We start from the raw sequence: 16,341 nt of genomic DNA on the forward strand, positions 1-16,341 counted from the left end.
TAGTGATGATTTCCAAAATCCCAGGGCGATTAGGATTCCCTATCCGGGTTCGCTGCGTGATCAGAGCGATCCACTTACTCCATGTGGCATCAGTGGCGTGATGGGTAGAAGGAGCTTTTCCTTTGAACATCCAGCCCAACACTGGTAGTCGGGGTGCCAGGATGAGCTGTGCCTCAGTGCCAATCACTTCTGAGGTGGCTCAAACTCCTTCATAAGCTGCCAGGATCTCTTTCTCAGTTGGGGTGTAGCTGGCCTCAGATCCTTTGTATCCTCGACTCCAGAATCCCAGCGGTCGTCCTCGAGTCTCCTCAGGTACTTTCTGCCAGAGGCTCCAGGATGGGCCATTCTCCCCGGCTGCAGTGTAGAGCACATTCTTCACATCCTGTCCTGTCCTGACTGGCCCAAGGGCTACTGCATGGGTAATCTCCTCTTTAATCTGCTCAAAGGCTTGTTGTTGTTCAGGGCCCCACTGGAAATTATTTTTCTTCCGTGTCACAAGGTAGAGAGGGCTTACAATCTGACTGTACTCAGGGATATGCATCCTCCAAAAGCCCACGGCACCTAGGAAAGCCTGAGTTTCCTTCTTGCTGGTCGGTGGGGACATAGCTGCTATTTTGTTGATCACCTCTGTTGGAATCTGACAACGCCCGTCTTGCCACTTCACTCCTAGGAACTGAATTTCCTGAGCGGGTCCCTTGACCTTACTTCGTTTAATGGCAAAACCAGCTCTTAGGAGAATCTGGATTATCTTCTTTCCTTTCTCAAAAACCTCCCCTGCTGTGTTCCCCCATACAATGATGTCATCGATGTACTGTAGATGTTCTGGAGCCTCACCCTTTTCCAATGCAGTCTGGATCAGTCCATGGCAAATGGTGGGACTGTGTTTCCACCCCTGGGGCAGTCGATTCCAGGTGTACTGCATCCCCTTCCAGGTGAAAGCGAACTGCGGCCTGCACTCTGCTGCCAACGGAATGGAGAAAAAGGCATTGGCAATGTCGATGGTGGCATACCACTTGGCTGCCTTGGACTCCAGCTCATACTGAAGCTCCAGCATGTCCGGCACAGCGGCACTCAGGGGGGGTGTGACCTCATTGAGGCCACGGTAATCCACCGTCAGCCTCCACTCTCCACTGGACTTTCGTACTGGCCATATGGGGCTATTAAAGGGTGAGTGAGTCTTGCTGACCACCCCTTGGCTCTCCAGCTCACGAATCATCTTGTGTACGGGGGTCACAGAGTCTCGGTCAGTACGGTATTGCCGACGGTGCACTGTGGCTGTGGCCAGCGGTACCAATTGTTCTTCAACTTTCAGCAGTCCCACAGCAGAAGGGTCCTCTGAGAGGCCAGGCAAGGTGCTCAGCTGTCTGATTTCCTCTGTCTCCACAGCAGCTATGCCAAAGGCCCAACGCAGTCCCTTTGGGTCTTTGAAATATCCATTCCTCAGGTAGTCTATGCCAAGGATACATGGGGCTTCTGGACCAGTCACAATGGGGTGTCTATGCCATTCCTTTCCAGTCAAGCTGACTTCAGCTTCCAGTACAGTCAGCTGTTGGGATCCCCCTGTCACCCTAGAAATAGAGATGGATTCTGCCCCAACGTGTCCTGATGGCATCAATGTGCATTGTGCACCAGTGTCCACTAAAGCTTTATATTTCTGTGGGTCTGATGAGCCAGGCCACCGAATCCACACAGTCCAATAAACCCGATTGTCCCTCTCCTCTACCTGGCTAGAGGCAGGGCCCCCCTAGTTCTGGTCATGGTATTCACTGCGCTCTCCCTGTGAATATGACCGGGAGGTTCCTTCAAGAGGATCGGACATAAAATCATCGTTCCTGTACTGTCTGGAGCCTTGCCCACGAGAGACCGGAGCAGCCTTCAACCTTGAAGAATTCCCTGTGTTAGTTGTGCCTCTTTGCAATTCACGTACCCGAGCTGCTAAGGAAGAGGTGGGTTTCCCATCCCACTTCCTCATATCTTCTCCATGCTCATGGAGGTAAAACCACAGATTGCCGCGTGGAGTGTACCCTTTCTCCTTAGCTGGAAGATGCCTGCTTCTGATGGCAGAGACTCTCGTTTGTTCTGGAGAGATATGAAAGAGTCCTTCCTTAATCTTCTCTTCCAGTTCAGCCAGTTTTGTTTCCACAGCTGAGACGTGGGCTCGTAATGGAGCAGTGACAGTGTCTTCATAAATCTTGAGTTTGCTGACCAGTGCACCCACCTTGTCTTCTCCCTCTCTCCACTGCAATGTTGCAAGGTAGCGAGAATACATTTCTGGCCCAAGTCGTGCAAATTTTAACCACATCTGGGATGTGCACTGGACACCATCTGGATTTTTAGGGAATCTCTCATCCTCTGAAAAGATTATCTCCAGTACAGCTAATTCCCTTAAGCACCGGATACCTTGTTCCATCGTGTTCCACTGTCCTTGCTGTACGTGGAGGTCCTCCTTACAAAGATATCTCTCCCTCACGCTTGACAACAGTCGCTGGCAGAGGCTGAGAGTTTCCTGTCTCTTTCCAATGCCCTGATCAATGACAACATCTCGAGAAAGGGATCCCAGCTGCCTCGCCTCACTCCCATCTAGAATTGTGTCATTGGCTGCAGCATCCCAGATTCGAAGTAGCCAGGTCAAGATGGACTCATTTGCCTGTCGTGTGAACTCTCTCCGGAGCTCACGCAGCTCTCCCAGGGATAGGGACCGGGTGATTATTTCTGGCTCCATTTCTTCTGCTTGAGATGAAGGTCCTGACTCTTCCTCATCATGCGCTATACGAACTGATTTGGTCTTTGATTTTCTTTTCTGGACAGGGGCAACTGCTTTCGGTTTCTGTTGTCCTTCTGGCTCCTCCATGGTTTGTGTGGACATGGTGCTGGTTGATTTGTTTCCCTTTCTCTCTGGCTCAGCTGTGGTTTGTGTGGGCATGATGCTGGTTGATGTGTCTCTTCCTCTCTGGCTCAGCCGTGGTTTGGGTGGACATGGTACCTGTGGATTTGCTCCTTTTCTCCTCCTCCTGATGATGCTGTACCACACCAAGCAGTGTGCGGTAGGCAGTGGCCAGGGCCCAGCAGGTTGCTGTGAGCTGCACATCTCTGGGACTACCAGAGCATCTCCCTTTCACATAGCTTAGCATTTTGGCAGGGTCCTGCAGTTGTTCTGGGGTGAATTTCCAGATCATTTGGGGAGAGAAGGTCTCCAAATACTGGCCCATATCTTCCCACTTCCCGTGCCACTCAACATCATCCGCTCCCAGGGCAGGCCTCCAGCAAGTCTCCTTAGAGAGCCCAGTTCTGACCCTAAACATGGTGTATACAGTACAGAGGAGACAAAGCAACACTAACAGCACTAACAGTAGGATTATGCTGTCCCTAACATCAAAAGGAAGCTCAATATTTTCAATGATTGTTGTAGCAGAGGTGAAAAGGTGGAAGTAACCATCTCTGCCTGTTTTCCCCACAGTCTGGGTGCTATTTTTAATGAGACCCCAGAGGTATCAACCCAAACCAGGACAGGCACACCAGACTGAATATACATTCATAATGAAATTCATTGCTTCTGATGTTATGACAACATAAACATAGTATATTAATAAAGCAATTTTGATCCTTCTCCCTGGTATTAAAGAGAGCATCAAAATAGGCACATGGTTCCCCATGTGTCGAAATATGAACAGGCCCAGATACACCATCCACATGAATACATCAAGCAACATGGTAGTCAGGGAGTTTCTGTATCCAAATACACAAAATGAAATTGTAATTCTGACTTCTCTCTCGTGGCCCGACGTTGGGCGCCAAAAGATGTGCTGGTTTGAAGGTGAACCAGCAGGGGAAATGAACTCACCACGAGAGAGATTATAAGTCAGACCTAAAATTTAATAATAATATTACAATAGCAACACTGACACACAAGGGAAATTGCTCTCAACTCACAAAACCTCAGCAGTAAAACCCAGTGTCCTGGGGCACAAACCCAAGGGGGTTTGTTTGCCCTTGTGCTGAGACCCCTGTGGTTCCCCCAAGTCCAGAGCAAAAGGAAAAGAAAAACCTGTTGGTGCAGGCGAGGGCTGTGGTCTGGGCGAGAGCGGTGATCTCCTCCTGTCAAGGTCCTGCTGCTGCTCCGGATCCGACGAGAGGTTCCCGAGGTCTTCTTACCCACCCCTTATGTACCCTCAGGGAGCTCTCAGTCCCTCCCCCTGGGCGGGGACTCACACAATGGGTGATTAACTCTGGGAGCCAGGGGGTGTTGAGCTGTTGATGGCCCATTAGCAGCTCCGCCCCCCTCAGGCTGGGTGTGAAGTGATAATGGCTCCCTGGGCAGCTGCTGTTAATGGCCCATTGACCTTGGGGAATGAATAGAGGGGGTAGAATACACAGCTTTGATCACCCCCACACAGGGTTAGCTGGTCCCTCCTGCTGAACTAGGACACTAACCTAGCAATCAAAAATTCTGTGTAATTCTCACTGTGTTGATCTTTTGCTAATTGTTAGCAGACAAATCTTTGCAGTTTCTATAGACTGTATGAGAGAACTGTAACCTGGAGCTGGAAAATCCGTGGAGCAGTAAGACCGGTAAGAAAGTTAAAGTCTATACAACAATCATTATTTTAGAAAGCTGTGTTCCACAAGTGAAGATACGTTTAGTTACAATGTGTAAATACTGTTCAGAACAGGAGTGGACCTCCATCTTCTACCAGACAGCAGTTGTCTGCTCCACTTTCTGCTCTGTAGTGCTGAGGAAAAGACCTGTGTTAATGATGAGTGCATGTTCTTTTTCATGATGTTAACTCCATAAAAGAGTCTGGCCCAATAAACTCCTGAAGAAAAGTACAAAGATTAGTGTCTACAGAGCCATTGTACTGTCTACTCTTTTATATGGGTCTGAATCATGGGTCATCTACCGCCACAACCTGCGGCTTCTCGAACGCTTCCATCAGCGCTGCCTCCGTTCAATCCTAAACATCCACTGGTCTGATTACGTGACCAATGTGTCTGTTCTTGAACAGGCAGGGGTCAGCAGTATCGAGGCCATGCTGATGAGAACACAGCTGCGCTGGGCAGGGCATGTCTCCAGGATGGAGGATCACTGCCTTCCAAAGATTGTGCTCTATGGTGAACTTGCCACCGGCTGCCGCAAGAGAGGAGCCCCGAAGAAGAGAGACAAGGACTCCCTGAAACAACACCTCAGCCTTGGCCATATTGACTGCCACCAATGGTCCACTCTGGCCTCCAATCGGGATTCATGGAGACACACCGTTCACGACGCTGCTGCTTCCTTTGAGAATGCACGGAGAGTCAGTCTGGAGGAGAAAAGACAACGCAGAAAGAAACATTCCTTGCCAATATCCCCTAGAGAGACGTTCCGCTGTGCCTTTTGTGACCGGACCTGCCTATCCCGTATCGGCCTTTTTAGCCACCAGCACGCTTGCAGCAAGCGTGGGTAGTGCCCTTCTCAAATCTTCGTTTGTGAAGCCTAGCCATGATGATGATGAACTCAGACTGTCATGCATCACTGTAATTTGCCTTAGATTTATACTAAGTGACATGAAGGATTTGAGATGCATTCTTTCCTATACTGTATTTATGCCAAGCTGCCAAAATATAGCAGCACTGTTCCAGACATTCTTGTACAGACATTTGTTATGCACATTTTCTCTAAATATAATAGTGTCTACATTCATGTAAAGAAGCAAAATGGAAAAAGAAACACATGCAATTGTCTGTTATTTCAGTGCTGCAAATCTCTTTGCTAAAATTAAAAAATATGCTGGTTTTGCAGGTATAACACTAATATTTAAGCCAAAATATATTATTGATTCTATATTTCTTTATGTGTGTAAATTAACAGGACTTTATCTTTTTCCCATGAACCAGAACCACTACCTGGTTCTACTAGAGAGTTGTACTCTCACTGTACTAGAGAGGACTCTTCAGCTGTAGATAGCAACTGTTTTGCTCTAGCTTACAAAAAGCAACAATTGTGCTTGCAGTTTGTTTACTTCTTCAGGACTATAATTTAATACTTTAGTTCAAATATGTCTGGAAGACTCATGTTTAGCATATGTTACTGCAAGCTGTATGTTGTTTCAGTTTCCAAAGTGCAAAGGAGATCTGTAATACCAAAAAGAGGAAGAATATTCTCCCTACAATCTCTCTTTAAGAAAACCCAAAAAGTTTGTGAAAAGAAAGAAAATGTTTTGTCTGCATGGAATTCACACCAGAAGGGCCAACAGAACCTTTTATCTGTCTTTGACGCATCATATCAATCATATCATGTGCAGTCCTCTGGTGGTGAAAGGCCTCAGAAATTACTCTGGGGGATGCTTTGGGGCTCTTTGATGGCTTATGACCCTTCTCAGCTGCCTCTTGCATGAATGTCCCCTGTATATGTGGTCTTCCAGAGCAGGGGCTTTGCTCCTTTGGTTTGGTGTGGAGAGATTTCACCACCACACCCCCAAAACCATTCTCTTCCATCACCCACTGAGCCTTGTTTACTTCTTCTCACACCCAAGATGATTAGACAATAGTCTTGGATCTCAAGTTCCTATCACAGTCCAAATTCTCGTCAGGAGGCATATTGATAGGGGCAGGGTGGGGGCAGGGAGGGTGTGCTTCAGTGGTCATAGACAGGGAGTTGCTTCCTTGCAGTTTGACAAAAAGTCCTTGACAATGTTTAAGACATTAATGTTTCATTCTATCACACCTGTCTCTGAATTCATCTTTATAAATGAATTATTTTAATAGTAATAAAACCTTACAATAAGTGAATGTTGCCATGGTCTTTAAGAGATTTTCATAAAAGCTGTGTTTACAGATGTTCATTAACAATAAATATGATTCTTCTAAGAGAAATTTCAAAGAGAGTAATAATATCTAGAGCTGCCAGTTTGGATGTGTATTCCAAAAGCCTAAAGGCTCTCATTTACTCCAGAGAAGGAAGAACTGCAGAGGTTAACCAAGTTGCATAACAAAATATGCTTAAATAGTTTCAAATCCATCATAATAAGAAATTGAAATGTATATTATATAAGATACTTGGAAAGAAAGGGGCTAAGTGCATAATGCTCATGTACAACATCTAGCACAAGGGATATTCAGTTCTCTGTGGACTGTTTGTTTCAACCTGAATAAGCAATACATTAAAATAGGCATTGTTCTGTGAACTGTGGACAGAAATAAAAGGAAATTTATTCAAACTTTTTGTCTCTTTTGTCTGTTTTTCTGAGTTTTCTTTTTCATTTCTTCCACAAAGTAAACCATTATCTTCTGACAAATAAAGTAAAAATATTTGAGTGAGACAAATTGGTTAACTTGCCATCTATCAAGGCCTTTTATATAAATTTATTTTTCTTAAAGTATTCTAGTATGGGTGTCCTATAGGTAGTTGACTTAGAAGCCTTGGTCTACAATGAACTTAGTCACACAAGATCATAGAATGCTTTGGGTTAGAAGAGACATTAAAGATCTTGTAGTTCCAATCCCTCGTCCATGAGCGGTGATGTTACTATGTTACTTAAAGCTCCATCCAAACTATATTTTACTTGATGAAGAGCTCCACTGCCTAAAGCAACTTATAAATGATATCAAATAAAAATCAAACAAGCAAACAAAACCTATTAAAAATCCCCAACACAAATAACCAAGCATCCAAGTAACAACTGCCACTCTTTATTGTTGTTTGTTAGCTCTAAAAAGAAAGTTGTCTAGAAGAATAATAAAGAAAATGTCTTTTGACTGTTTCCCCTTGAGCAACTTAATGATCCCAAGTGAAGCAGAAAGGGTCTGAATGAGCTAGCAGTGTGTCCTTGTTGCCAGGAGGGTCAGTGGTATCCTGAGGTGCATTAGGAAGAGCATTGCCAGCAGGTTTACAAAGCTGATTCTGCCCCTCTACTCAGCCCTGTCAAGGCCTCACTTGGAGGCTGTGTTCAGTTCTGGGCTCCTCAGGACAAGAGAGACATGGAGCTCATGAAGCTGGTCCAGGAGTGCGACAAAGATGATAAAGGGACTGGAGCACCTTATGAGGAAAGGCTGAGGCAGCTGGGCCTTTTCAGCCCCGAGGAGAAACAGCTGAGAAACAATGTATCCTGGGCTACTTCAAAAGAGCATGACCAGGAGGTCAAGGGAGGTGATTCTGCTCCGCTAATCTGCTCTGGTGGGACCCCACTTGGAGTGCTGCATCCAGCTCTGGGGTCTCCAGCACAGGAAGGACATTGACCTGTTCGAGCAAGTTGAGAGGAGAGCCAGAAAAATTATCAGAAGGATGGAACACTTCTCCTACAAGGAGAGGCTGAGAGAACTGAGTTTGTTCAGACTGGAAAAGAGAAGGCTTAGGGGTGACGTACTTGCAGCCTTCCAGTACCCGAGGAGGCCTACAAGAAGGAGAGAGACTTTTTACAAGAGCATGTAGTGACAGAACAAAAGGGAATGGCTTCAAGCTGAAAGAGGACAGGTTTAGATTAGATACTAGGAAAACACTCTTTACTGTGAGAGTGGCTAAGATACTGAAGCAGGTTGCCCGCAGAAGCTGTGGATGCCCCATGTCTGGAAGTGTGTAAGGCCAGATTGGATGGAGCTTTGAGCAACCTGATCTAGTGAAAGATGTCCGTGCACATGGGGTTGCAACTGGATGATCTTCCAGCATAGTCACTTCTAACCCAAACCATTGTATGGTTTTATGATTTTGGTAATACAGTTATATATAAATTGTTGAAATTAGTTTTAAAAGAGAAATCTGATCATAGTACAGTCTTACTCATCCATTTTGGTTTTGTTATTTCCTTCTTTTACTGTCTCATAGGATTTTTGTTCTCCTTTCCTACACAGAACTTGTTCTGACATTCCTGTATTATCAGTATGTTTCATCATCTTGCTAAAAGTAGGCTGTATTAAAATTTAAAAATACCACTTGTGTGTAGCAACTTCTTAAGCATTATTTAAAGTCACCTTACTGCCCATTGATTTATCAAAAATAGTTACAAGCTGAGCGTGAAAAGATGTTTTCTCTTTTTTCTTGCAGACTGCAAATGATAACTTGCACACAGATGATGAGCATGAACTCAGAGGAGATAAAGAAAGCTATCTCTGTGCAGTGTGCCTGGATGTTTATTTCAATCCTTACATGTGCTATCCATGTCACCACATCTTTTGTGAACCTTGCTTAAGGATGCTTGCCAAAGATAATCCAGCCAGCACTCCATGTCCACTGTGTCGCACTGTGATTGCCACAGTCTTTTTGCAAACAGGTATAAAAATTAACTTTATATAACATAGAAAAATATTTGTAGCTTTTGTTGCTGTGTACATGCAGAGCAAATTTACTGATGTTAATCCACTGTAAGATTTTATCTTCATGTAACTCCTTCTAGGTCCATTCTATGCAGGCCCTCTTCAATGGCAAGAAACTATGTGGGATATATACTTTTAAACTTTTGATTTTAAAAAGTGATATTCTAGTATTTTGTATTTCTTTGGATTCCTCTTCCTAAACAAACTCCAAACACAGCAAACATTTCTCAAATTACCCTATCAGAAAAGTATTTTTTAAGTTATTAACTTAATGGCACACAAAAAATGCTCTTTTTTTGATTTTACAGCTTCAGTTTAGACAAAAATGAAAATAAAGGCTGGTAGAATTACAAAATCCTCTTGACTAATCTCCCTTTCTGGCCTCTTCTCTAGTGCTCCTGACATTTAGCACTGGAAGACATGGTGGGTAGAGGGTGTTTCATGTCAGATGGGGTATAGGAATAGAAGAGGGTAAGTAGTGCTGCAGATGAAATATCTGGAACAGTATGAGTCAGTATGTCCAGAGCTTAAATGGTAGATTCAAGTACCATTGATAAAATTGCACTATGGTATCTGGAGCTTGGTAATTTACAGCTCCTAAAACTGTGCATAGACAGGTCACAAAGTGATAGAAATGACTCAGACATGGAGGAGTGTTTGTTTCATTTTACATGCTGCAGAGATCTTACAGCAGTCCTCTCTAAACTGCTATCAGTGCTATGGTGATGGCAGGTTAGAGATACAGGCTAAAGTATGATTTCACATTGCTCATCAGAGCTGCCCACCTTCTCTTTGTGTATGGACTCTTTCTCTGCATAGGCATAACTTTGTATAATTTGATGGCAGGCCAGTTTGAGGAAATGACTGGGATATGTAAAACCACATTTTGTGGGAAGGAGGCATTTATCAGACAAGGAGATTCACTGGGCAGCTGCTGGTGGGGAGGGATAGGGACTTCCTGCCCTGCACTGACTGCACTGCAGCAGAGCAAATGAATGGAAAGCTGCAGCCTGAGCACTCTCAGCATGCTGCCTGGCTGGTGTGTAGGGATTTCAAACTGTTCTCATTTCACTTCCTTAATGTTTGATGCCCCTTTGGAATTCATGCACAGATGAAGTGTGTTTCACCAATTGAGAGTTCCTGTTAGGGAGTTTTATGGTAATTGAAATTTAAAGAAAAATACCTAACAGTTTTGCTGCAGAAAAATGCTACCAGGAGAGCACAAAGGCACAATAAAGATGCTTCCTAAAATGTATTTGCAAAACTTCTCAACACATTTAAAGTGCAGACATTTAAATGAACTATTACCAGGACCATTTTTGACCCCTAAGTAATTAATATACAGTGTGTAAAAATGCCTGGTGATAGCAAATGAAGAAGAGGGAGCCAAACTCTTGAGTGATGCTCACTGCCAGCACAAGAGGCAGTGGGTACAAAACCAAACCAAAGAGGGTTCTGGGCAACTTGCTGCACTGACCCTGCTTGAACAGGGCAGGTTGGACTAGTTCTCAAGACAACCCTTCCAAACTAACCCATTCAGTTAAAATACTAAATAGGTATGTAGTTTTTTTGAGGAAAAGGATTTATGTGACTGAAGAGGAACTATGGCATTGTAAATATGTAAATAGAGTCTACTGTAAATAGAGAACCATAACAGTATATGAGATGTTTAGTATTAACAGCTTCAGAGGAAAGAAATCAGTTCTTTGTATATTGTGATTCAGTATATAGCAGTATATGTTTTACTTAGCAATATATTTACAAATAGATACACTAACTTTATTTTATGTGTATATTATACTAAAAAAAATATTTGGAAACTTCCCAGTGCATAACATACTGAACATAATGAACCAAGAAATATTGATGATGATATCATATCCTCAGAGAAATTAGTGAAATCAAACCATTAAGAAGATGGATGGTGCCACAGCAGTGTAAAGGGTAGTATTTTTTTCATGCAAAAGATTTGTTAAGGCTTTTAAAAGTTGTGCTGAAGTCACAGCTGCTATAGGTTTGTGCAGGCAGTAAAGTTGCTAGTACTCTTTACACATTTCTCTAATGCTTCAGTCGAGATGACTAATTTCCCTCACTAATAAATTTTGGATACTTGCTGCAGCTTTCCATTTGTATATCTGCCATTCATTTTACAAGGATATGTCAAAAAGAAAAAGAAATCAAGGACATATTCAGAATTTCACTTTTTTGCTTGTACAGTTTTGCAAACTGAACATAACAGCAACAGAACCATGTATGTAACATGTCAAAAAAAGATGAAGGCTAACAGGTCAATTATCAATCAATTATGAAGAAAGAGACTGTTTAACTGAGAGCTACAAAGCCAGATTTGACCCACAAGTATACTTCCTCTGGCCTGTTGCCTTGATCATCTGAGCCTTTTTACCAATTCCCTTGAGCACGAGTTCCAGTCCAGAGAGGTTGTTCTGATGGTGTCCGCAATGCATATTTCTTAAAGACTTTTTTATAAGCCCTTCTCCCACCAGGATAAACTCACATCTGATCAGATGATAGGGTCCCCAGAATACACCCAAGACAGAAGCTTTTGAGCTTATTGCACCAACCCATTTCAAATAACTGTCTTTTTAAAATGCCTCTCATATCAGAGGAGTGAGCTTCTACACTTCCATTCATATAAAGTTTAATTTATGTTGTTTTCAACAAGGGCCAGATCTGGCACTCATGTACAATAAATCCACAGGTTTCGCAAAATGCAGATTCAGGGTAGTGGTTGTTCACGGGACATCCAGGCATGTGGCAGGGCAAGGGTGAGATACGTACAGAAGGACAGGTGACTTGGGCAGCCTAAGGGGATTCTTCATTAAGAGCCTGACTGTCTAAAAGCCAGTAAGAGTTGTCACCACTGCCTTTTCCGAAAAACATGAATTAGATACTTCATCAGAAGTTTCAGGGTTTAAATTTCGGCAATAAAGTTGAAAGAAGTATGTTGATTTTTATGGACTGTAGAAGGAAATTAAAATACTCTCTGTCGATGCTGTGAGAGGCAGGGTCTCATCAGAAGCTTGAATCTGAATAGTACTTAATCCAAATATGATCAGTAACATAGCTCTTACATAAAAATTCTAAAAACACTAGTGAAAAATGCACCGTTTGTTCCGTCTACATTTAGGAGAAAAAGTGGTCTTCTTTCCTTCAGTTTATGTCTGTGGTAGCTCTGTTCTCACATAATGAGAGAGAAGGATTTTGAGATTTCAGTGCTCTTCCTGTATTGTGTAGCCTCATTCCACCTGCATTTTGACACGGTGAAATAAAGGATAGTTTTAGGTGGTTTTCTTCAAATCTACAAATGTCTTCCTCTGATATAGAAAAAGCTAATGGAATTAAAGGGTATTTTGAATTTTTTCTTCTTTTTCTGCTCAGAAAAAGCGTAGCCTTTTCAAATTTGCCGGAGAAAAAATTTTATCCTTTCATCAAATATTTATTATTAAAAAAGTATGTAGCATTGCAATGGACCACATGAAGTAGTCATACATAAGGCTTCTCAAAAACCATTGAATGTCTTTTCTTCTTTGAAGATACTGAAAGGATTACAGTAGCAGCTGCTGTTGGTATTTATCTGGAGTCCTGTTGATTTGAATGACCAAATTGGGCAGGGTGTTGAAGTTATTCCTGTTAATTACTAGCTTAGGAATCCTATTTGTTATCAGCAGATCAATTCTATGGTAGAAAAATACTGTTATTTTTAAATTGTTTTCCATTGTTAGTTTGGCAGTTGTGAATTGCAATCCATGTGGATATTTCCCCAGATTATATCCTGAGAAGGTGTTGATTTTGAAAATAGTGAATTATGTCAACTCTTGCAATGTGTCCTGAATCATTCTACAAATTTGTTCTTAATTCCTGTTAATCCAGGGCATTTTTAAAATCTTTAAAAAATATTTCTGACTCTTACCTTTTTTTTCCATTACTTACTGTTACTTAGTGGTGGTGTTAAACATAAAACAATATGAACTGAGAATTAATACTACAGTCAGTTTGATAGATGTAGTTTTTATTCATAGAGGTCATCATATTTTTGTAAATGAAATAACTTTATTTATTATATATGTTATTTTGCCAGAATTTGAAATCATCTTTTCTAAAGGTTTTTTTTCCCAGAGTAACAGAATCAAAAAAGAATGCTAAAGACTTGCTCTTGCTATATCTGGGAATGTATGGATTAATATGATTAAAAAAAAAAAGAGAGAGAATTTATAATCAGGAAAAGGACTCCACAGTAGAGAAGGCATTTTTATTTTGTAGTATAAATTTATGCAAATTCTTGCTCTGTTTTCAGCATTGATGTATAAATTCTTTCCCCTTAATTATTGTAGAACTGAATACCTCTACCAGGTCTTTTTTCCCTATGGAATATCTGAAGCTAAAAGAAAATTTTCAAAAATCAAATTCTGCAAAATGGCCTCTACCAAGCTGTAAGAAAGCCTTCAGAGTTTTTGAAGGTAAGTTTTTTAGTTTTTTGACTAAATATCATTCAGTCTTAAGTATAATATTTGGAAATAAGTCTCTGGCTAATACCTGCCATGGGAAAACAGATGGATGATTCTTAAAGTAGAGCTGAGCTTAATTCTCCTTGGTGATTCTTACAGAGTACTCTGAAACTAAAGGTGAACCACAAATTGTGAAAAGGCAATATGTGTATGTACCTTTTCATTTACTCTTAAATCTTTATTTTTTTGCTCATTTTCAGGATAATTGGATGTAGCTTCCTGTTTAGAATTTGTATCTGTGTAGTGGAATAGAGAAAATTACTCTAGGAAAAACATTGCTAGTTTTTAGTGTGGTCAATAAAGACCTCTCAAAAAAACTCAGAACCAGTTGTTCCATATGGTTTATTTAATACATTTGAAATGGAATAAATGGTATGGGTGTTTTCATTTTGTTTTCTCCTTATTGTATGAAGAAAGCTTAGTTCTCTTGTTGCTACTTTAATACTTTTAGTAACTGGTTGTTAATTGAAAAACATTTAAGTTAGACCACTGAAATTTGGGATTCACTGTCTGACATTATTTCTATGTTTTCAGTCTAATGGCCTTTCTTCACCAAGCCTTGTCTACATTTACTCACATAGTTAATTTCTGTGGTGCTGAGTCTTCTGAGCAGGTGTATTTTTCCTGTAAGAATGATATAGATCGCTTTTAAAAGTATGTGTTAAAAATAAAACAGAACATCCATTTTTATATTCCTCTTATGAGTCTACCCTGGCCTTTATTAGAGGTGAAGTTGAGTAAGTTCTGGTACCCCAGTTATAAAACTATGTCATGTAAGGTCATGAATTGACACTGAAAATAAAAAGAAATGCTCCTGTCTATAAAAAGGAGCAAACTTGAGAAGTTTGGGGACTGGCAGATGAACTTTGGTATTACTCAGAGTGGGACTTTACAGGCGTAAAAGACTAACAGTGCCACCATTGTCAGCAAAGATCTTCTGACATCATATTAGATTCAATTGCAAATGCAAACTCTAATATCACTGAAAAGCAGAAAGGATAAAGAGGGTACTTAGATTACTTTTCTTTTATTTAGAAAGGTAACAGCCTAATAAGATACTACAGTTGCAGAAGTCCAAATATAAACAATGAAAAGAAGAATAGAGGGATAGAGTAGAGGGACTAGGTTTAAAAAGGGAAAATATTACAGTCCTTATAAAGCATTGAAAACATGCAGGTTTGAATGTGAAAATAACTGCCTCTATATAAGACAATATTGCATTGTCAAAGAAGAAATTCTGTATCCCTGTTAGAAATGCATAGGGTCTTTTGCCTTCATATACAGTAGGTTCAGTGTTCACAGGCAATCCAGCAGCTCTTTCCAAACTTCATATGATTCCAGTTTCCCATGTGACAAAACCTCTTCCTCAATACTCTAGACATAAAATGTCAATTTTGAACAGTAAATCACTCATTAGAGATGATACATAAAATCAGAGCACAGAATTAGACTGGATGTGAGGAGAGAAGGATGGCTCTTGAGAAGTCTAGATTATTTACAAGATATATCAGTTTACCTATTTTAGGCTTTCAGAACATCCTAGGACTGCTCCATAAATTAAACATCTTTTCTTTTTTCTTACTTTTTTTCCTGAACTGGTTCACTAAGCCAAATGTATTTGGCAGTCTATATGTGAGCCTTCTTTTTTATGAGATTTTCCACAAGGAATGTAAAATTATCTTTTAACTAATAAAAAACACAGTGAACCATAGCTTTGAGTTCTTACACCAACAGTAATAAGCCTCAGACTGGAGCATTTTGGGGCTTTCAAGCTGATGAAAATTGTTCTGGAATAGTTTGTCCTTATACCACACTATCTATTTTTCCAATTAAAATCATTAACAGAATTCTCATTTTTTTTTATAAACATTATTTGTGGCACTGCTCTGTATATATTATGTTCTGTTTGGTCAAAAATAGGTTAATGATAAAATGAAAATTCTATTCAAGAATGAAAGCAATTATTCTCTTACCATTCAGATTTTTAATATATGTGAAAGTTAACAAGCTCATTTTGGCTCTTCTTCCTAAATGTTTTCTGTTTCATGAGAGATAAACAAAGATACTATATTTTTCTTTAGACTACTGGTAATTAAAAAAAAAACAACAACAACGTAATTGCACAATAGAAATAACGTCTCAAGTAATGGTTTCCTTATATAGATTTTAAGATAGATGAGTAGTGTAGTTTGAATAGGTGAGTTAAATAGGAAATACACTCAACTGGATCCTGTTGCCATATATCCATAGTGTAATAACGTCATAAGTGCCATTAAGTGGAATTGCATTCTATAAGCACTGTACAGTCACAGAAAGTTCACAAACTAAGGGTAAGTCTCCAAAAGTAATTCAATACCAGAAATGTGGAATAAAAGAAGTGATTAATATAATTTAAATTGAAAAGGCAATACTTAATTTGACAATGACTTTGATGTAATCAGTTCAGAGACAGTGCGGTGGGCCTAAAAGTGTTATTTTAAAAGTTTTTGCATAAATCTGATGTACAAATACATTGAAGAGCTACAAGATTCAG

At 40.8% G+C, this 16,341-nt stretch overlaps 1 protein-coding gene across 1 annotated transcript in view; it reads left to right on the forward strand.

Moving 5' to 3' along the window:
* Positions 1 to 16,341, forward strand: part of RNF180 (ring finger protein 180) — a 107,838-nt gene that overhangs the window by 74,159 nt on the left and 17,338 nt on the right. Inside the window, 2 exon segments of the mRNA XM_071581531.1 lie at positions 9,014 to 9,239; positions 13,635 to 13,760. Coding sequence (XP_071437632.1) covers positions 9,014 to 9,239; positions 13,635 to 13,760 — 352 coding nt within the window.

The sequence above is a fragment of the Pithys albifrons genome, chromosome Z, assembly GCF_047495875.1.
Source record: "Pithys albifrons albifrons isolate INPA30051 chromosome Z, PitAlb_v1, whole genome shotgun sequence".
Lineage (NCBI taxonomy): Eukaryota > Metazoa > Chordata > Aves > Passeriformes > Thamnophilidae > Pithys > Pithys albifrons.